Source organism: Dromaius novaehollandiae, chromosome 18 (genome assembly GCF_036370855.1).
Source record: "Dromaius novaehollandiae isolate bDroNov1 chromosome 18, bDroNov1.hap1, whole genome shotgun sequence".
NCBI lineage: Eukaryota > Metazoa > Chordata > Aves > Casuariiformes > Dromaiidae > Dromaius > Dromaius novaehollandiae.
Window position 1 is genome coordinate 12708371 of NC_088115.1, and position 17127 is coordinate 12725497.

A 17127-nucleotide genomic window follows, 5' to 3' on the forward strand; every position below is an offset into this window, starting at 1 on the left:
AAACGCTCAGTCAGAGCAGTTAGCAGCAGGAATAGACCAGTTCCTCATATACAGCCTAATTTCTACATTATTAACCTTCGGGTTATTTAGGGCTTTTCATAAGGCTCCCCCTGTTGTCTTTTACTCCAGCCAAGTTAGACTCGACCTCCTGGAACGACCAGGCACAGGAATTCACACAAAAGGGAATTTGAAGCTGCAAGTTAAAGCAATTCAACAACAATCATTACAGATCAAAATTAAATAATACATATTAATAAAAAGCATGCCCTTGTAGCATTTCCAGAAAATTAACAGATCTTGTATTGTTTCAGATGGGTTTGGCCTATTTACAAGGGATAGATTACTAAATCAAAACATCCTGTCTTACTAGAGGTGCACTTCAAACCTTAAAACTTCTGTGTGTGGGGAAACATGACCCTGCCAGCAACTCAAGCACATTTTTACCCATAACATACAATTCAAGGTAGAGAAGTGTCAGAGATGCATACTGATGCAACTTCTGTTGATTAAACCATTACAATTTTTTATACCGATCTGTAAATGAATACAGTAGTTAACAAAGACATATGCAGAGCAGGACTAATTATCGGTGATTGTGTCTTACTGTTCTGATCCTTGTAAAATAAAACCATCACAAAAGCATACTTAAGCAAGACTAAGGAAGTGAAGAGAGGAGAAAGCAGATCAGTCACAGATGAAGATGCTGAAAAGGAATAGTTTAGCAGATGGAAAAGAGGAAACCAAAAGGGACACTGAAGTAAAGCACCTGGTGTGCGGAAGGACTGAAGATCTGGCGTGAAGAAAGTCCACTGGCTTGCTGGGCAGCGTAACCTGGATGAAGGAACCGAAAAGCCTCTGCAAGGAGAGGACTGTCAGTGGTTTGGAAACTTGAGGTAGCTCTGTACCAGATGCTGGAGACCAGTGAGGCAAACATGCTGTGGAGTGGGAGGGAGGGTATCACAGCTTCAAAAGCTGTTGTAAAAACAGGAGAGTAACAGAAGGCTGCAGAAAGGCTGGATAGCTGAGTGAGCTAGCATGCTCACTTTAGACGAGTAGAAGTGTGTGAGGCAGAGATGGGGTGAAAGGCCCCACAGTGGCTAAGCTAGGGCAGAGGTAATATGGACAGCGCAGCATGCACAGGAGAGGGAAGAAAGGGCCATGAGAAGAGGAAAACCTGTGAAGGGAGAAAGCTGATCGTGGACAGAACTAATGCCAGAGCAGCACTGGCACCAGTGGGGAAGGGTCAGACCATAGCACCAAGCTTAATGCCGGGAAGAGTTTAAAAGGAAAGAAAAGGGGGAAAAGGGCAGTCATGGGGAGGAGCAGAACTCCTGAGGGAGGAACGCGCGTAAGGGAGAAGATGGCGCCCCCCTCCTTGCGCGCGGGACGTTCTAACGGTCGTCGCGCGTGACAGGCTTGAAGCGCCTGTGAGGGGGGGAGGGTCGGCGGCGCGAGCCCGCCCTCTGAGGCCTCGCGGTGACGTCCGGGGGCGGGGCCTCGGGGCTCACCGGCAATGCCTGCGCCGTGCACAATGCAGGGAAGGCGGAGCCGGGAGGGGCGGGTCCCGAGAGGGGCGGGTCCAAGGAGCGTACGGGCGGGGCCTCCCTGCCACGAGTGGGACCGACGTGAAGGGTGGGTTTAGGGGCGGGGCCAGCGCGAGCCGGGCGGGGCGGTTAGAGCGCGCCGCTCGCCGCTTTCAGTGGGTGACCCAGTGGCCTAATGGATAAGGCATCAGCCTCCGGAGCTGGGGATTGTGGGTTCGAGTCCCATCTGGGTCGTACCGCAACACGTTTTGTGGCACCCCGGTAAATTCCGCACGGAGGTTGCCGGGGTCTCATGGCCGCGCTTCATACCCGCCCGCCCGGCGCCGTGAACGCTTTTAGCCGGGGGGCGGAGGGGAGGGGGGCCGCGGCAGTAGCGGCCGCCCACCTCCTTCCCGCGGTTCACGCGTGGGCCCCGCAGCAGAGCAGCGCCTCCGTGTGAGGCGGCAGGCGCCGGCCCCGCCACGCAGCCTGTGAGCTGCCGCTCTCCACAACGCTCAATTTTTCACTCCCATAAGGGGCTGAGGCAGGTGGGGCCCGGCGAAACACCCCTGCCGTCCGAGCCCGCCTAACCGCCCCGCCGCGGGGAGCCGAGCCCTGGCGAAAGCCCGCTGCCGCCACAGGGCCTGGGGCATCCGCGCGCGCGTCGTCAGCGGTGAACTCCCAACGCGCCTTCGCCCCTTCTGGTAAACGCGCGGAGGAAGCCCGGCCTGTAATTACAACCGCTAGTGCTGCCAAAATAGCTTCTCCGGTCGCTTCGAGAGAACGTGGCCCTTACGCTGTTGTTCCGTGTTTTTCTAAGATCGTGTTTTTCAAAGTCCTGCTCTAAAAGCCTTCCCCCCCCCCCCCCCCCCTCCACTGCTGCTAGCGCACTTGGAGCTTCTTGACAAGTAGGAACACTAAAAACGCTGCCGTGGTCCCTCTAAGTCACTGTCCAAGCAAAGGTTTTTTGCAGAAACCTTGTAAGTAGATATAATCATACATCAGCAAGGGTTGAATTACAGTAATTTAAACAGAAAACACCTTTCGAGCACAGGTGTGCAGGACACCCGTCCGTCCGTCCGTCCCAGTCACAATCTGCAGCAGCAAGATGGTTTCACGCTGGTGGCTCCTCTCGCCCGCAGGAATGGCAGGAAATTAGGCACGTAAACACCTACACACTCATCTCTCCCTCGTCCTCAGGCACAACAAGAGGCGTAGCTTAGTTTTAGATTTCTGTTTCCATATTAGGATACCTTCAGAATTAAAGTATTTAAAATAACAGAAGAAAAAGGATTAATAAATGCTCCAGTAGCAGCTTAACTTAGAGTTAATGTGTGTTAAAACTTGCATGCATTTTGCATGCTGGCCTTTTTTCTGTATCCCCTTGAAATAAAGCCCTGTACTTTTAAGAATTTTATTACACTGCATAATTAAGACAGCACAAAACAAATGAGCAAAAGATATATAGCAGTGCTTAAACTAAGCAGTAGCTGCACCACATCACACAGGCATTACATGTGAGTAGATTTGCTGTCCGCAGGTGTCGGGAGCCAGGATACAGCACTTTTATAGGGTTTCCAAGTTCTTCATTGCACTTTACAGGCATGTATGAGTTACTGACTTTCACGAGATCCACCATGAGCTAGTAAGGTAAACTGTCACAGTGGAAATCTTGTCTAGTAATAAGGTCACCCGTTTCAGAAGAGAACGTAAGAATAAGCCTCCTTAATTCAGTAATCCAAATCAGGGTTGCCTCGATGTGTGAAAATTTGCAGAGCTCTGCATGTTAGCAAAGGCAGATTTAAAACCAAAGCTGTATCTGGGGTCAGCAGAGCTTTCCCTGGGACTGGATAGTAACTACTGTATTTTTCAGGCTGAAAAGGAACATTGAAAAAAGTTCCTTAAACTAGAAGCAGTTGCAGATGCATAAGTGGAGCTAGCCAGGAATATCTAACTGCGTATCAACGCAACGCACACTCGTACAGATGCTGACTCGCAGACGTGATGCACATTCTGGAATCTATACACCACATTTTAATGTAGCCCCCTGCATCCAGTGGAAGTATAGTTGCTCTGTATGATTTGCTCTGGAAAATACAACAGGAAAGACGTTCCCCCACTCCCCCCCCCCCCCAAAAAAAAATTCTATTGCTAGAAACATATATCCAGAGCAGGGGGTTGAGCAGGTCCACGTTGAGTCACGGAAGGGCAGGTGACCGCGGGCAGCGGGTACGTGTGCGCGGAGGGGACGAGGGGCGGCTGCAGGCGCTCCTCGGCGGCGGGGCAGCGGGAGGCTAGCGGGGACGGCGGCAGCTTGGTCTTGCTCCAGTGGGTTGTCCAGCAGTGATTCCCGTTTCCCCTAAGGCTGCCTCTCATTAGCATGAATCGGGGGAAGGGCATAAAAGGCTCCAGTTCAGTTTGAGGCTGAAAAAAACTTTACTTCAGCATGACAACTAAAGTGTTTTGGCTCCTCTGCTTTCTCATTAGATCATCTTCCAGCTCAGTGGCCGGTAAGTTTATTAACATTAAAAGTGGGGCATATTTGCTTTTGGTATCGGGGAGGCTGAACACATTACTTCAAATTCTCACCCTAGAAGCCCTACTTAGCTGTCGTCTTTGCAGCAGGCGGTGGCAGTGGTCACGTAAGGGCTCAAGAACGAAACATTTCAGCATGTTCATGGGATGGGGATGTAAACTGCAAGACTTGATTTGTTGGTGTTTGAGAGAAGTAAGAGCACCTGCCAGGAGCAGGCAGGCAGCAGGTACCGTGGATCCTGCTAGCCACCAGCCAGCAAGTGAAGTTTGACTTGCTTGTGCATGTGGGGTTTTCGTATGGGACCTTTCCCTTGTAGTCTCCTTCCTGTCACCTGTAGACTCCAGATTTCTAATTGATTTCAGCATGCTCTGGGCTGTGGTGTGTCTGCAGCAGTCTGTACAGTCTCACTGCCTGTATAGAAACAGAAGATATATCCAGTCCGTAGGGAAGAAGAGGTCCTGGAGCTGATTATGTTGCAGTTGTATTTTCTTAGGCTGCAAGAGCTAGACAGGAGTATGCTGGGGTAGGGGAACGGGCTTCAAGGTCCCGAACAGATTGAGTAGAGAAAATTAACTATTTCTCACTGCAATCCATGACTGAGAAAGCATGGAAGTAAAAATGTAGAAAAGTACATTTATAAAACCAAGTCCAAAACACCTGCTCAGAGTTCACAGCTTCATATTGAAACATCTCCAAAACACCCTTGCCTCCTGCTTTCTCTAGCTTGGACTTCCTCCACCCCTTTCTTCATGGACATTCTTTTGACTTTACATGTGTCCAGCCCGAGTATCAGGGAATCTTTCCCATGACAGCAGCTGGTGAGAGCGAAGGGGGAGAAATGGCAAGGTCAGCAGTTGAGAGTCCGTTATGGGAGATAAACCAGGACGTTGTTCATCTGGGTATGTCAAATATCTCTTTTTCACATAAGGAGTCAGGATCAGCCTCCTACACTCTGCTAACCACAAACAGTGAACACCCAGACAGCGGCTGTGTGTGGGTGAACTGTTTTAAAATAGTCTGTACTGGCTAACTGAAGTCATTACAATAGAGAACTGAAATAAAGGGGGAATGAACTGCAAGAGGAAATTTCTCTCTTCCCAGGCTAAGTGGAAAGCCATTTTGCTTTGCAAGCTTCAGATGATCAAGGTGAAGGTAGGAGTGAAGGTCCAGGTTGCATGAATGCTGTCATGAAGCCTTTCCATTTTTCACTAGAGTCCCAGTCTCTTCCTGTCTTTATCAAATCCTTGTCCTCTCTACTTACTAAAAAAATGCCTTCAATAATTGTTACTCAGCAGCAATAGCCTAGCTGCCAGATTACGTCTTCTTGGACTGCCATACAACTGTAGTGCAAAAGCCAGAGATCCAAAACTGTGGATAAAAATCTTTTCAGTAGTGTTCAAAGCCCATAGCCACTGAAGAGTCCAGATGACACTGTCAATAAGGCATCCCATGGATGGGAAAACCAAATAGTTCTCTTGTCATGGTCTTTTAAACAAGCATCCCAAATGGCAATATGAACCTTGTTTCCTCAGATGTTCCCTGGAGAGTCAAGCTTTTGAGAAAAGGATTTGTTTATAAATCATGTTTTTAATTTGCAACAATAATAAAGTAAAAATGCAAATCTCCTGTGTTTTGCTCACAGCTGCATTCTCCGTACTGGGCTGTCCACGTCTGAATACAGAGAAATGAAGAGCTCTACTTTATTTCATTTCATTCTGGTGAACTGTTTATCAGTTATACTGTCGTACTGCTAAGGCCTCAGTTATGGGGTAGAGCCTCAGATCTGCCAGGCACTTCCCATTCAGACACACATGAAATAAAAACAAAATTAAAATTCTCATTTGCTCTCTTTTTCTATTTGTACCTAGGATCCCTGCCCTATGCTGGGAAACCCATTCAGACCCTCAGCAAAGATGCTTACACTTCAGCCGTCTCCACACCTGGCCAAGTCAAACTCCCAGCCTGGGGCACCAGCAGCGCTGGAGAAAATCACACCGAACGGTGGCTTCTGTCCCCCACGAACATGCAGTGGCCAAAACCTCCTGAAATCCTCTCCCTCTCATCAGACAAAAAGAAACGAACCAAGTCTTCTCTAGAAAACAATACAGGGCTGAGGAAGCACCTCAGTCGGTACGGAGGGGCCCTGGCTCTGGAGAATCCTACGGAGGGGCCCTCTCTTACCTCCTCGGACTTCAATCACGCCAACAGAAAGTATACGGACAGACGGCTGGCGGAGGCTGCCAACAGCGTGTCGGCTCATTTCCATCACGCAGCGTCTCCCTACCAAAAGATCAGATCCTTAGAAGAGGCGCATCCTTTCCCAGAGCCTGGAGCGGTGGAGTCGGGGGATGCTAACACGCTGCATCACTTCAACCGACCAGGCAAGATAAACCCCTACAAGTACACTGATCCCTTAGAAAAGATCACCAAACCCTCCTGGGTCACCAACCGCCAGTCGCCCAGCTTGCTATATCATTTCAGCGTGCTAAAGAAAGGTAAGGGTACAGACTGCTCTGGCAAGGGACGGTGGGGGCTTTCTAAAGGTTGGGCGGCTTAATTTGGGTGAGGAACCCCACGGGCTCAACGCTATCCCTCAGGCCCTGTACTATTGTAGATGCCGACAAGGAGGAGGCATGTCTGAACGAGTGCGGGAAAGAGAGAGACGAGGTGGAGGCCTACTGCACGAGCGAATTTGGTAAGCTGCTCTCCTCTGCAAACCACGCAAAGCAGGGGCCCTCTTTGTCCATGCATTACTGACATTTCACTTCTGCTTTTAAGATACTCAATAATTTATTAAGTGTGTTAAAGGGACCCATCGCAGCTCCTTATACACGTGCTAAGACAAATAGTTCCAAGCCTTACATTATCCTTTCCCTGCCTTAGTCTAGTATTGCTCTTTTTCTGTGTTTCCTCTCCTCTCCACTCCTGTGGGGAAGGCAATCTGGAAAACAACGTTCCAGCTGCTGATTGACAGAACTGGTAAGACCAACTGTTTTAGATATTCTGAGGTTAAACATTATAGCCGTTACTACTTACCTCTTACTATTTAGAATGACTTGGTGTTTCTGGGGCTACAATTTCAAATTGTACTCGAGTGGTGGCCCAAGCAGCACACTTTCCGTAAGAAGGTTCCTTGAAGTCCCTTAGCACTCAATGTCTTTAGTCCTTCTGTAGTTGATGTAACTAAAGATGGCGAAAATAGCCTGGCATTTTTACACTCAACGTTTAAGAGCGAGAATTGTCTGACTGAAGAAATCTTTCCTTACAATTACGAAGTCGTGAAATAGATATCAACTTTTTCTCACAGTATTTTAAGAGATAAGCAAAATACATGCCTAGTGGTAACAGATGTTTCCATTTGCAGAGTATAAACACATTATGAGACATCTGTTTTCTCTAAGTAGAGAAATCAGGAAGTGCTTTCTACAAATGTAGTATTATTTTTCCTCACTCTCATGCATTCCTGTCAAAAGTAGGCCTTGTATCAACCTGACCTTTATGTATTTCAGCCTTTAACAAATAGCTGTCTTATCCATCTCTTAACCGAAGACGACAGGCATGTTTTCCCCACGTGACTCAGACTAAAAAACCCACCAGTCTGAACAACAAATCAGCCAAGGCTCCACTGCAGTGATCAAAGGCAACATTTCATTTCCCTACATTTGCAGTACAGATTAAAGATTAAATGACAAAGTAAAAATTTCAAAATTAAAACATCACAGTGGAGCCTGAAGCTAACCTGTTTGTTAGTAAAATATTTCGGCTTTGAAAGAAAAGGCACCTGTCACATCAAGCAGCAAGGGCCCTGAACAGACCAAGTTCTACTGTCAGTTCGTTAAGGCTCTGCCCCCTATTTCTGGGCTTGACAAGTGTCGAGTTAACCACAGGCATCACAGAACTACTCAGGTTACGTAGGTAAGGCAAAGAGAACTTTTACTTCTAAAACTGGCATTATGCCTGCTTCGCTGAACGAGAACTTCTCTGATGACAGACAGTGCTAAAAACCTCAGTAGTTTCTTTCGAAACATTTTATAAATGTCATAAAATATATATATATATCCGACCTGTAAAGTACAATAGTAACTCAGCCAATATTAAGGTGACCACCTCATCAAATCAAGGGTGATCATTTGAGGCAACACCTACTTTCAAAATTGCCCATTACCTGGCCAAATAAATTTGTGCTGACATTTACTTTACAAGATGTTAAATGAGAGCCTTCCTAAATACCCTGAGTTGCCACCAAGATACGTAACCTGACACTTGTTTTTTTGTTTGTTTTTCTTAAAACAGCAGTGAATGGAATTGTTTATAACATGGAAAGACTGGGGAATGGAGTCCACTTGATTACTCTTTTGGTAAACAGCGATGGATTATACAAGATGAGTCGCCTGTATATTACTCCTGATGGTTTCTTCTTCCGGGTTCACATTCTAGTTGTGGATACTTTAAACTGCAGTAAACCATGCCCAGACTTTAAACTTGGTAAACAAACCCAGCTCAATCCATTCCACTATTGCTCCCGAGTGCAGTGCCATTTTTAGTTTGCCCTAATTTAATAGGCTTATCTTGGGGTCCCATGATATTTTGAAAAAAATGCATTTACTGTTAAACTGGAGTTTTTTCCCCCAGTTCCTCTAAATTTGCAGAGAAACCCAACTGCATGAAGAAATCGTGCAGCACTGTAGTCCCTTCTTTATCCAGTTCCAAAATGATTGCAAGAATTTTCATGATTGCTAAAAAATTTAAGCAGGAGCTTAAGCCCACATCTTTGGAAGTGGTCTAGTTTTCTTTCTGAATGAAAATTTGTTATCAAATACCAGTTTTTCCTCCAAAAGCTTCCAGCTGCAGTACAACACAGTAAATCATTACTTCAGTGCAAGCATACCCAAAAATCCCACTAAAGTTGAGGGTGCCACTGTGCTAAGCCATGTGCTGAGTGTATGTTTCTGTAGGGTATAGCTTCATATCCATTCATAAGTCTGCTGCTGTTAAAAGTGTGTGAGCTGTAGTGAATCAATCGATGCTTTCTCCACAGCAGAGCACTTGTTTGTTTTGCAGGCAGTAGATACATTGTGATGGGTCGGATCTACCACAAGAGACGACAGATCCCCGCGACCCTGCTGCAGTTCCTGCGAGGGCGCCTGAGGCCAGGGGATGGCTTGCTTAGGAGCAGCAGCAGCTACGTGAAAAGATTCAACAGGAAGAGGAATCGCAAAGTGCAAGGGGCTCACACGAAATGTGGATAAGGCTGCGGTAACCTCCTTTTAGGACACAGACAGCAGTACAGTTCAGCCACCAGAATAAACCTGGTTTAGCAATGAGAGGCATTTCCACTTCAGCCTGACACTGGCTGTGGCAGGCACTTGTTTCTGTGCTTCAGCAGACACTAACCGAATGTTCTGACTAGGTACCTACATATTGTGAAATACAGCACAAAAAGCGTAAAGAACATTAACTGTTCATGAATTTTCTCTAGCTGTTTTCTCAGGCTGTTATTGCCTCCTCCACTAAAATGTATTCCTAATAATCTGTAGTAATTATAAAGTGAAATTCTGGAGGCATTGTTCTAGGTACACAAAAAGTAACTGAACTTCAAAAGCCTTAACCTTGAAAAGTGTTAGATAATACCATAGTTTTATCGGTAGAGAACGTCAGCTGTGTTTTCACACAACTCTGCTTAAAGCACTCTACGCATTTAATTCAAAAGAATCATTCCTGTTGTTCTGGTTTCCTCAGACATGTCCATAGTTCTGATAAAACTTACACCATTTTTCAAGTGGAGCTGCATTTTCATATAAAGCACACAAAATAGCTATGCAATTATCCAAGTATATGAATTCACTAACTGAAAGCAAATCAAATAACTGCATAACACAAATGCCCAATTAGGCTTACAAGTAACTGCATAAATTGATGCCAAGGAATGCAAAATAAGCATGCAATTGCATGGACATTTTGCATGCCTGGTTACACTGTTAGTGCCTTAAACTTCAGTTCTAGAACTGTGTACTGAATGTAATTTTCCTGTGAGAAATGTTATCAAGTTTGTACTTGCACATCAGTAAAGTTACTTTTAAGATACAGTCTTTTACTTTTAGTACCCTTGATGTGGTGAGAATGCAAGACATTAATTAAATGAAACCCCTGCAAGGGGATTTTACTATTTACTATTCCAAGAGTCAATATTTCCCACAAATCATGGTCTTTAAAAGAAACTAATAAAGCATGAATTCGTTTTTGGGTTCACTGTTCACTGTTTATGAAACAAAGGCATCTACATGTTTGAAGAGCCAGCTACTATTTTAAGATACAATTCAGACAGTGGTGCAGAAAAGTAACTGCTTCTTAATACTGCTAGTAAGGAAAAGCAGTAGCTCAGAGTGCATGCACAGAAATGCCCATAAAGAATATCGACCTTTTGAGCCAGAAGACTCTTTACAGCAATGATACCTTACAACTGTTTTATATAGCATTGCAATGCAAATGTTCTGGGAATAGTGTGAGGAAAAGATTTTAGAGGAAAAATTTTTTATAAGTATAAGGGGAAATTGCAGTCTTAGGTTAAAAAACATCTCCCCCACCCCACTTCCACGGAATGACATCTTTGATATGACCTGGAACAGCAAGCAGCGGCTCCTACAAGCATTTTGTTTTGACGCAAGGTTAGTTCTGACATCAATTCTATTTCTCTTCAAAGTCTGCAGCTTGGTTTAGTATCACGGAAAAGCTAGAGTGGTGGATAAGGAAAAAAATATTTTAAGAAATTTTTTATGTAATGTATTTCTTGATATGGAATAGGAGATAAAATACTGATAGCAAACATCACCGTTTCCTGAAATCCTATCAATTGTAAACCAGTACTTATTTACATTTTAGGACCCAGAAGACTTTTACTACAGGACAGAAATCTGCTGGCAGCTTGTGTCTACCTAAAAAAATATTATACTGTCTCACTTCTGCTATGTGAAAGAAGAGTTTGCATGGAGCATGACATATATTGATGAATTTTTCCTGAGTTTAATAAGGGGGCTTTTTGCTTTGGCAGAATGACTACTCCTGGCAGCAAATCAAAGCACTGGAGTGGACCGAGAGGGACAAGGGAAGGAAGGAGGAAAGGTGACATACGTATCTCCAGTTTCTTTGTTTATATTTCCAACTGAAGTCCAGGGACTAACCAGCAAGTCCCACAAGTCATCCTTTTGTCCAGGACAGCAATTAAACACTTCCCCCGACATTACGGTGATCTAGAACAAGCAAACTGCAGGTACAAAAATAACATCCATAGCTATATCTCATTCTGATTGTCTCTCAAAAGAGATAATAGTATACCAGTGCTAAACACATCAAAAGCCCAAGTAAATAACTGACAATCAACGTGTCTGCACCACTATCTCTGATTTAGCTACTACGTTAGAAGCAAGCTTGAAGAAGAATGTAGTCCATTTTCCCTTTTTGCACTACAAATGATCTTGCCTTCCCCTTCTTTCATGGAAGGTAATTTTTTAAAACACATTATCACAACAGCTGAACAAGCCACTGTATTTCATAGCCCAATTGAAATACAGTTGAAGAGCTTAACTACTAATTGTTTTTACCTTTTGCCAGGCCTGTAGCATGTTAATGTACTGGGGAAAAACAAACAAACAAAACCAGCCGAACCCTAAATCAAGTGGATTTCTCTTCCACAATCTTGCACTGCACTGTTAAAAACCCCCACAGTATTAACCACACTGAAAAGAATAGAGCACTTGCATGCAAGAGTTATTATATCTAAATTACCATAAGTGATTTTTCTCCCCAGCAGGACAAGCATAAATATTCTGCAACCAGTAAACAGAAATACATGGAAATGGAAATACTGTCTTGCTGGTTTTCCAGAAGTTTACTCAGGCTTTCGGGTAAGCCCCCTTTTTAACAACTTTAAATCCTTATTAACTGTTGTATGAAGGATAGCAAAAATAATTGCTTCAAATTTGTCTGATGAGACAAACGAAAAAGAACCCGAAGCTGCTTTAGCTCACAGTATCAAAGTTATGTTGTAGCGTATCACCATTTTGAAAAGAACGCTGCAATAATTCATAAAAACATTAAGAGAAAGATGATTGAACAACACAGTAGGTCACAAATCTTAAGAATCCATCATGCTTTTTGGAGATGGGTATTAATTACTTTTACAGGAGTGATTTTTTTCAGTTCCACCACTTAAAACTATATAACACCACCACTAATAAAGCTAGAAAAATGCCTCTATATACTATAATGGCAATTGAAAACACTAAAGAGGGCTCTTAGCAAGATGAAATTGTATGTATGGGCTATTTCCCTACTCAAACTGATTCACAGGCAATTATACATAATCTGGCAATGCCAAGATGTTAACATTACCAAATGTTTCATTAGAAACGCCACCAAATCAATGTCAAACACATTACTTTATTTGTCTAAGGATGATGTGTCCTATAAGGTACAAAAAAGTACTCTTCAGTTTGCCACAATTTGTTAAAAACATAGCAATCTATTGCCTACAGGTAGGAAAGTTTTAAATGATGTCATATATATATTTATATATGAATAAATAGTACAGAAATACTGTGAAGTTGTGATGAGATGCCGGATATGTTGAAATGCCGTTAGAAGTTGAGATTTTTCCTTTTTGCATCAAAAATCACAATGCATACAATATGCAGCATTTTTTTTAAACGTCAAAGGACAACATAACCTAAATGCAACTACTCTTCTTTAATTTTAAGAAGCATAAATGGATTATTGTTTTCACATCGAACAATTAATTTTTAGTTTTCACATATAGGTTAAATGACAACATTCGTATGTACAAAAAAAAAGGGTTTTATTAGATAAAATTATCCCAGAAGAACCAGTACACCTGAGCCTGTAAGTGTAAGAAAATGTGGTCAGTAGCAACATCTTTTTAAGAAATTAACAGAAAAGGTTCTTGCATAGCAAGGTGCGAGTTTAAACCCAAAAGGAGCTTATCCATAAATCAGGTAAACCCCAGATCACTGTAAAACAAAAGTTAATTGTGAATTAGTGCAAAAGCTAGTCAAATGGTTGAAGAGCTGCATAAACCACGGCTGATTAACTGTAGACAGTTAATACGACAGTCATTTATATATGCAATGTGAAAGTGACAGATCAGAAAGAAAAAGCAAAATCACCTGCAAATTGCATCATCCGTTGACTTCAATTTATCCCTCATGCTAGCACTCCTCATACAGGAAATAACGAGGCCATCCAGAACGCCTTTCAGAGATAAAATTACACTTGCTACTTTACATTCCTAGAGTACTTTGCAAAATATCACCTAATTCAGCAGTGGGCAATGACATTTCACAGAATACTTGCGACGATGTTATCTGTTACAGTAATTTTGGCACCACTGTAGAAATTTTATAAAGGGATAACAGCTGCTTAAGAAAGAAAAGTAGTAAATACTACCTTTGGAGCAAAATAAAGTCAGATCTCCCTGGCCAGTTCCCTCCGTTATTACTTGAATTATCTATGCTTCTGAACAGATCCCCAAAAGTTACAAACATATTAGCGCACACTCAAAGACACCTACATGTGTGGGGAGAACAATTATCTCCATTTATTTTGTTTCATATACATCCATATTTTGAATTTTAATACAAAAGAAAAAAATTAGAATCTGACAAATGTTTACAAACAAGATACCTTCAAATAGATTTTACTCATTTCAGTCTGGTGCAGAGTAAATGACAAATTGTACTGTTATATTCAAGGCAACAGAGTCTGTAGTCCGTGACCACTTAGCCCAACTTTTATGCAAGCTTAATTGTTTTTATCTACCATGAATGATAAACTCATTGTTGATTCCCAGTTCTGTGTGTGTGCACATGTGTACATAGCAGCTCCTTTCATAGAAAGAAAAGACATCTAGAGGTCTTCTTGTACTTTTACCTACAGGAATCATGTTAAGATACAGAATGGATTACATGTAACCGGGGCTGGATTTTATAAGAAAAAATAATTAGCTGACAAATGAGGGCAGCAATAAAAAAGCGTCTTTTTTGCAACAATAAATAAATACAGTCAAAGTTTTCTGTGTGGACTTTAAACCAGCTTCTTCACTGAAGAACAGACGTGGCATTTCCATGGAGTTAAACTTGACCCCATTTACTGTATCTTTTTTCTTGCTCTCTTTCTCTCCTTCAAAAAACAAAGTTTTCCTGCTTCTGCCACAATAGTACAACAATTTGATCTTGACAAGAAAGTGGTGCTGCTGATTTTTATTTCTTTGTCCTTTGGACAAAATAAGCCAAGAATATAATTTGACTGTTGTGACCAATAAAAACGCAGTTTACATCAAGTCTTGTCAGGATAACCTGACTAAAAACATCTGGCTTCTTAATTAAAAATTTTCAGACAACCAGATTCTTGCTCGTGTGTTAGGTTAACACGCTGAACTCTAAGAAGCTGTAGACTGCAGTTTGTTGTTATGGGACCTGCAGAATACAGAAGAAAGTCAAGAATTAAGCACCCTTCATTTCTGAGAACACAGTTGCTGCAAGGTGTTGCCAAGGGTAAACCACTACGAGGGAATTAGTGCCAGGTTGCTTCCATTTGTTTTGTTTTTTCCCCTTCAGAAAAAAAGAACGTTTAAAATTAAGCATCTCTGAACTTTACGCATATTTTCACCTAGAGCATACAAAAATTCCACTACCTGTAAAATGCAGTGTGTCACTGGAATATCCAAAAATGCCTGAAATCAGTTTTATTTTCAAATTTACATAATAGTAGTCCATCAAAAGGAAGGCATAAAGACAATTTATCAGTGTGAATATTTAAGGTGTACTTAGTTTAAATTTATTCAAGAAGTCTTTGGATTAACTTAATATAAAAAAACTGAACAGGCATATTAAAATCACATTTTTGCTAATCAGAGTTCAGCAAAACTCCTCTTTGACATTCACAGTTTTATTAGTGACTGAAAATAAAACAATAAAATACACGGTTTCCAAGATTAATTTTTCATTTTTTTCCATACAGTATTCCAGGAATGGGACAATTTTGTTAATACATTTATATTTACCAGCATGACTGCTGATAACAAAAAACCCCAACATTTACTGTTCAGACAAATGATCTGGATTTTTAGGGCAGTTTAATGTCATCAAATTGTACAATAAAAGAAAGTGACCCCAACATCCAGTTCTGATTCCAGTTAAAAAGTTCAGACTAAAGATATCACAATCTGCAAGAAAAGAAAGAACACGGATGGTATAAATGAAAAACAATAACAAATAACATGCAGCAATGAAATTAGTGTGCAAGCAGTGAATGCTGGATAACCAGCTAAAGCAAGATGACAGAAACATGAAAACTACCTGAAAAATCACTACTATGGTATTAAATTAGAAAAATACCAGATTAATTCATTTGCTCTCATCCCTTCTTGTCAGTCCTACTCTCATTGCACACAGAATAGCAGACAGCTCCCACAACTATGGATATAAAGTGAAGCCGTCCATTTAGTTAATTACGAATGGATTTAATCCTGCATTAATCTAGACTAGCAGTCTGTTAGTTTTGATTGTTACAGTCAAATGGACAATTGTCCATATACAACTACTGTACATATACAGTTCTCTGAGTAATACTGAAAGGCATTCAACATTTGTAATTCAGTTACAGTTGGCTTATATTAAAATTTAGCAGCAATACAGGAGCAATCTGTATACTCCATTGGAGTTCTGAGTTAAGCTAGTTTTAGCTTCAGGAACAAATGCCACATTGTAATTTGACTACAGCAGTACAACTCCCATGTACATACTACTAGACAGAATCGGAAAGCAGCAGACTGAAATCTCTACTAGAGTTTCAGGAATGTGTATTTTAGGGAAATACTCTACATCAGTTTTTCTACAGAAAAACAGCATTAAAAATTAATTTTAAATAGTCAATTATGAATTGTGTTTAGCTTTCCACATCTTTCTTTGAAGCCTGTTTACTCCCTCCTTTTCACACACAGTGAGTTACGAAAAGGTAGTTTTCACATATATGAGAAGGTAGTAAAAATTAAAGAGTATTTTATTTTTTGTTACTGGATTATAAGCTTCATAGAAGGATTGCCTCTTTCTGGTATCTGAAAAGGACTTTCTGTACAACAGAAATTATCAAAACTGAGAACACCACAGCATTCTCTTGAGCAGAAATGATTCTTATTTTGTTTAGCTTTGCTGCAGCAATGACTTAAAATGTCACTCAACTTTTCTTCAGCTATGATACTGTCCAAATCCATGCCTGACAACTCATTTTGAACAAACATTACAAAACAACCTCAACAAAATCCTATTTAATCCTTAAATTTGACTGAAACCAATGGCTGGATATTACAGAACAGACTGGGGGGAGGGAGGATGGGAAGTTGCCCAGGCATGTGCATGCAGAAGCAGATACCTGTATTAATGCAAGGCAGGCTTACAAAAACGCTAAGGAGATTTTAGGGGACAACAGAACACGTATGACTAGGAACATTTTTGCTTACCTGCTTGCCTTAAATCCTTTTAGTTTCTGTACAAAGAATGATTCAAGAACTTCTGCACATTGGTAGAAAGGAGAGTCACTTGGATTGTAGTAGCGACAGTTATCAAAAATTTTGGTCATATCTGCCACAAACTCCGTGACCTTTTTGTAGTAACGTTTCAGTATTCTTTCTTCCATGGTGGCAAGGTCTTCAAACAAATCAAGAATTATTACATTGAGACATTTCCATGTTCAGATTGAGGAGTTCACATTATCAGAATGCTAGAAACAAGGCCTAGGTAAGCCAGATGCATTTGCTGGAACACGTTACACCATTCTGTAACAGGGTGGCGCGAGTAAGCTTCCTTCTAATAGACACTTTAGCTACGTGTGACCTATTCCTGTATAACTAAAACACAAATAGCAAAAGTGGCTTTAAAAACCTGAGTTCTTGTGGGAAGCTATTTACTTCTTACAAATAAGTTAAGGGGGAAAGAAAAAAAAAAAGATCAGATAATCTTGATTTTGTTACTTGTACTTTGTTTTCTTTACAGCCCTCAT

General features: G+C 41.8%; 2 protein-coding genes and 1 non-coding gene across 16 annotated transcripts in view; 2 read left to right on the forward strand and 1 right to left on the reverse strand.

Moving 5' to 3' along the window:
* The first annotated feature begins 1705 nt into the window (after positions 1–1705).
* TRNAR-CCG (transfer RNA arginine (anticodon CCG)) lies at positions 1706–1778 on the forward strand. The gene has a single exon. It is a non-coding gene; the product is annotated as a tRNA-Arg (tRNA).
* A 2177-nt stretch (positions 1779–3955) lies between these two features.
* On the forward strand, positions 3956–11149 carry C18H17orf58 (chromosome 18 C17orf58 homolog). Its single transcript, XM_026099050.2, has 5 exons — positions 3956–4033; positions 5928–6554; positions 6674–6754; positions 8353–8544; positions 9121–11149. The coding sequence occupies exons 1-5, from the start codon at positions 3970–3972 to the stop codon at positions 9306–9308; spliced, it is 1152 nt and encodes a 383-aa protein (XP_025954835.2). The 5' UTR covers positions 3956–3969; the 3' UTR covers positions 9309–11149.
* A 2496-nt stretch (positions 11150–13645) lies between these two features.
* The window catches only part of BPTF (bromodomain PHD finger transcription factor), a 60569-nt gene continuing 57087 nt past the window's right edge, over positions 13646–17127 (reverse strand). For 10 of the 14 annotated variants that reach the window (XM_064522741.1, XM_064522736.1, XM_064522732.1 and 7 more), the window contains 2 exons: positions 16589–16775; positions 13646–14681 (listed from right to left, as the gene is read on the reverse strand). In XM_064522741.1, the coding sequence (XP_064378811.1) occupies positions 14633–14681; positions 16589–16775 (236 nt within the window). In that variant the 3' untranslated portion in view covers positions 13646–14632. Of the gene's footprint in view, positions 15296–16588; positions 16776–17127 lie in introns of all 14 variants that reach the window. The other 4 variants (XM_026098870.2, XM_064522740.1, XM_064522733.1 and 1 more) reach the window with 2 other exon arrangements.

Excerpts from the sequence above, each read along its gene's own strand:
- C18H17orf58 (XM_026099050.2), top strand. The coding sequence starts at position 3,970 with ATGACAACTAAAGTGTTTTGGCTCCTCTGCTTTCTCATTAGATCATCT. Across the intron at positions 6,555-6,673 it reads TTTCAGCGTGCTAAAGAAAG|ATGCCGACAAGGAGGAGGCA; the intron begins GTAAGGGTACAG and ends GTACTATTGTAG. Across the intron at positions 6,755-8,352 it reads CTACTGCACGAGCGAATTTG|CAGTGAATGGAATTGTTTAT; the intron begins GTAAGCTGCTCT and ends TTCTTAAAACAG.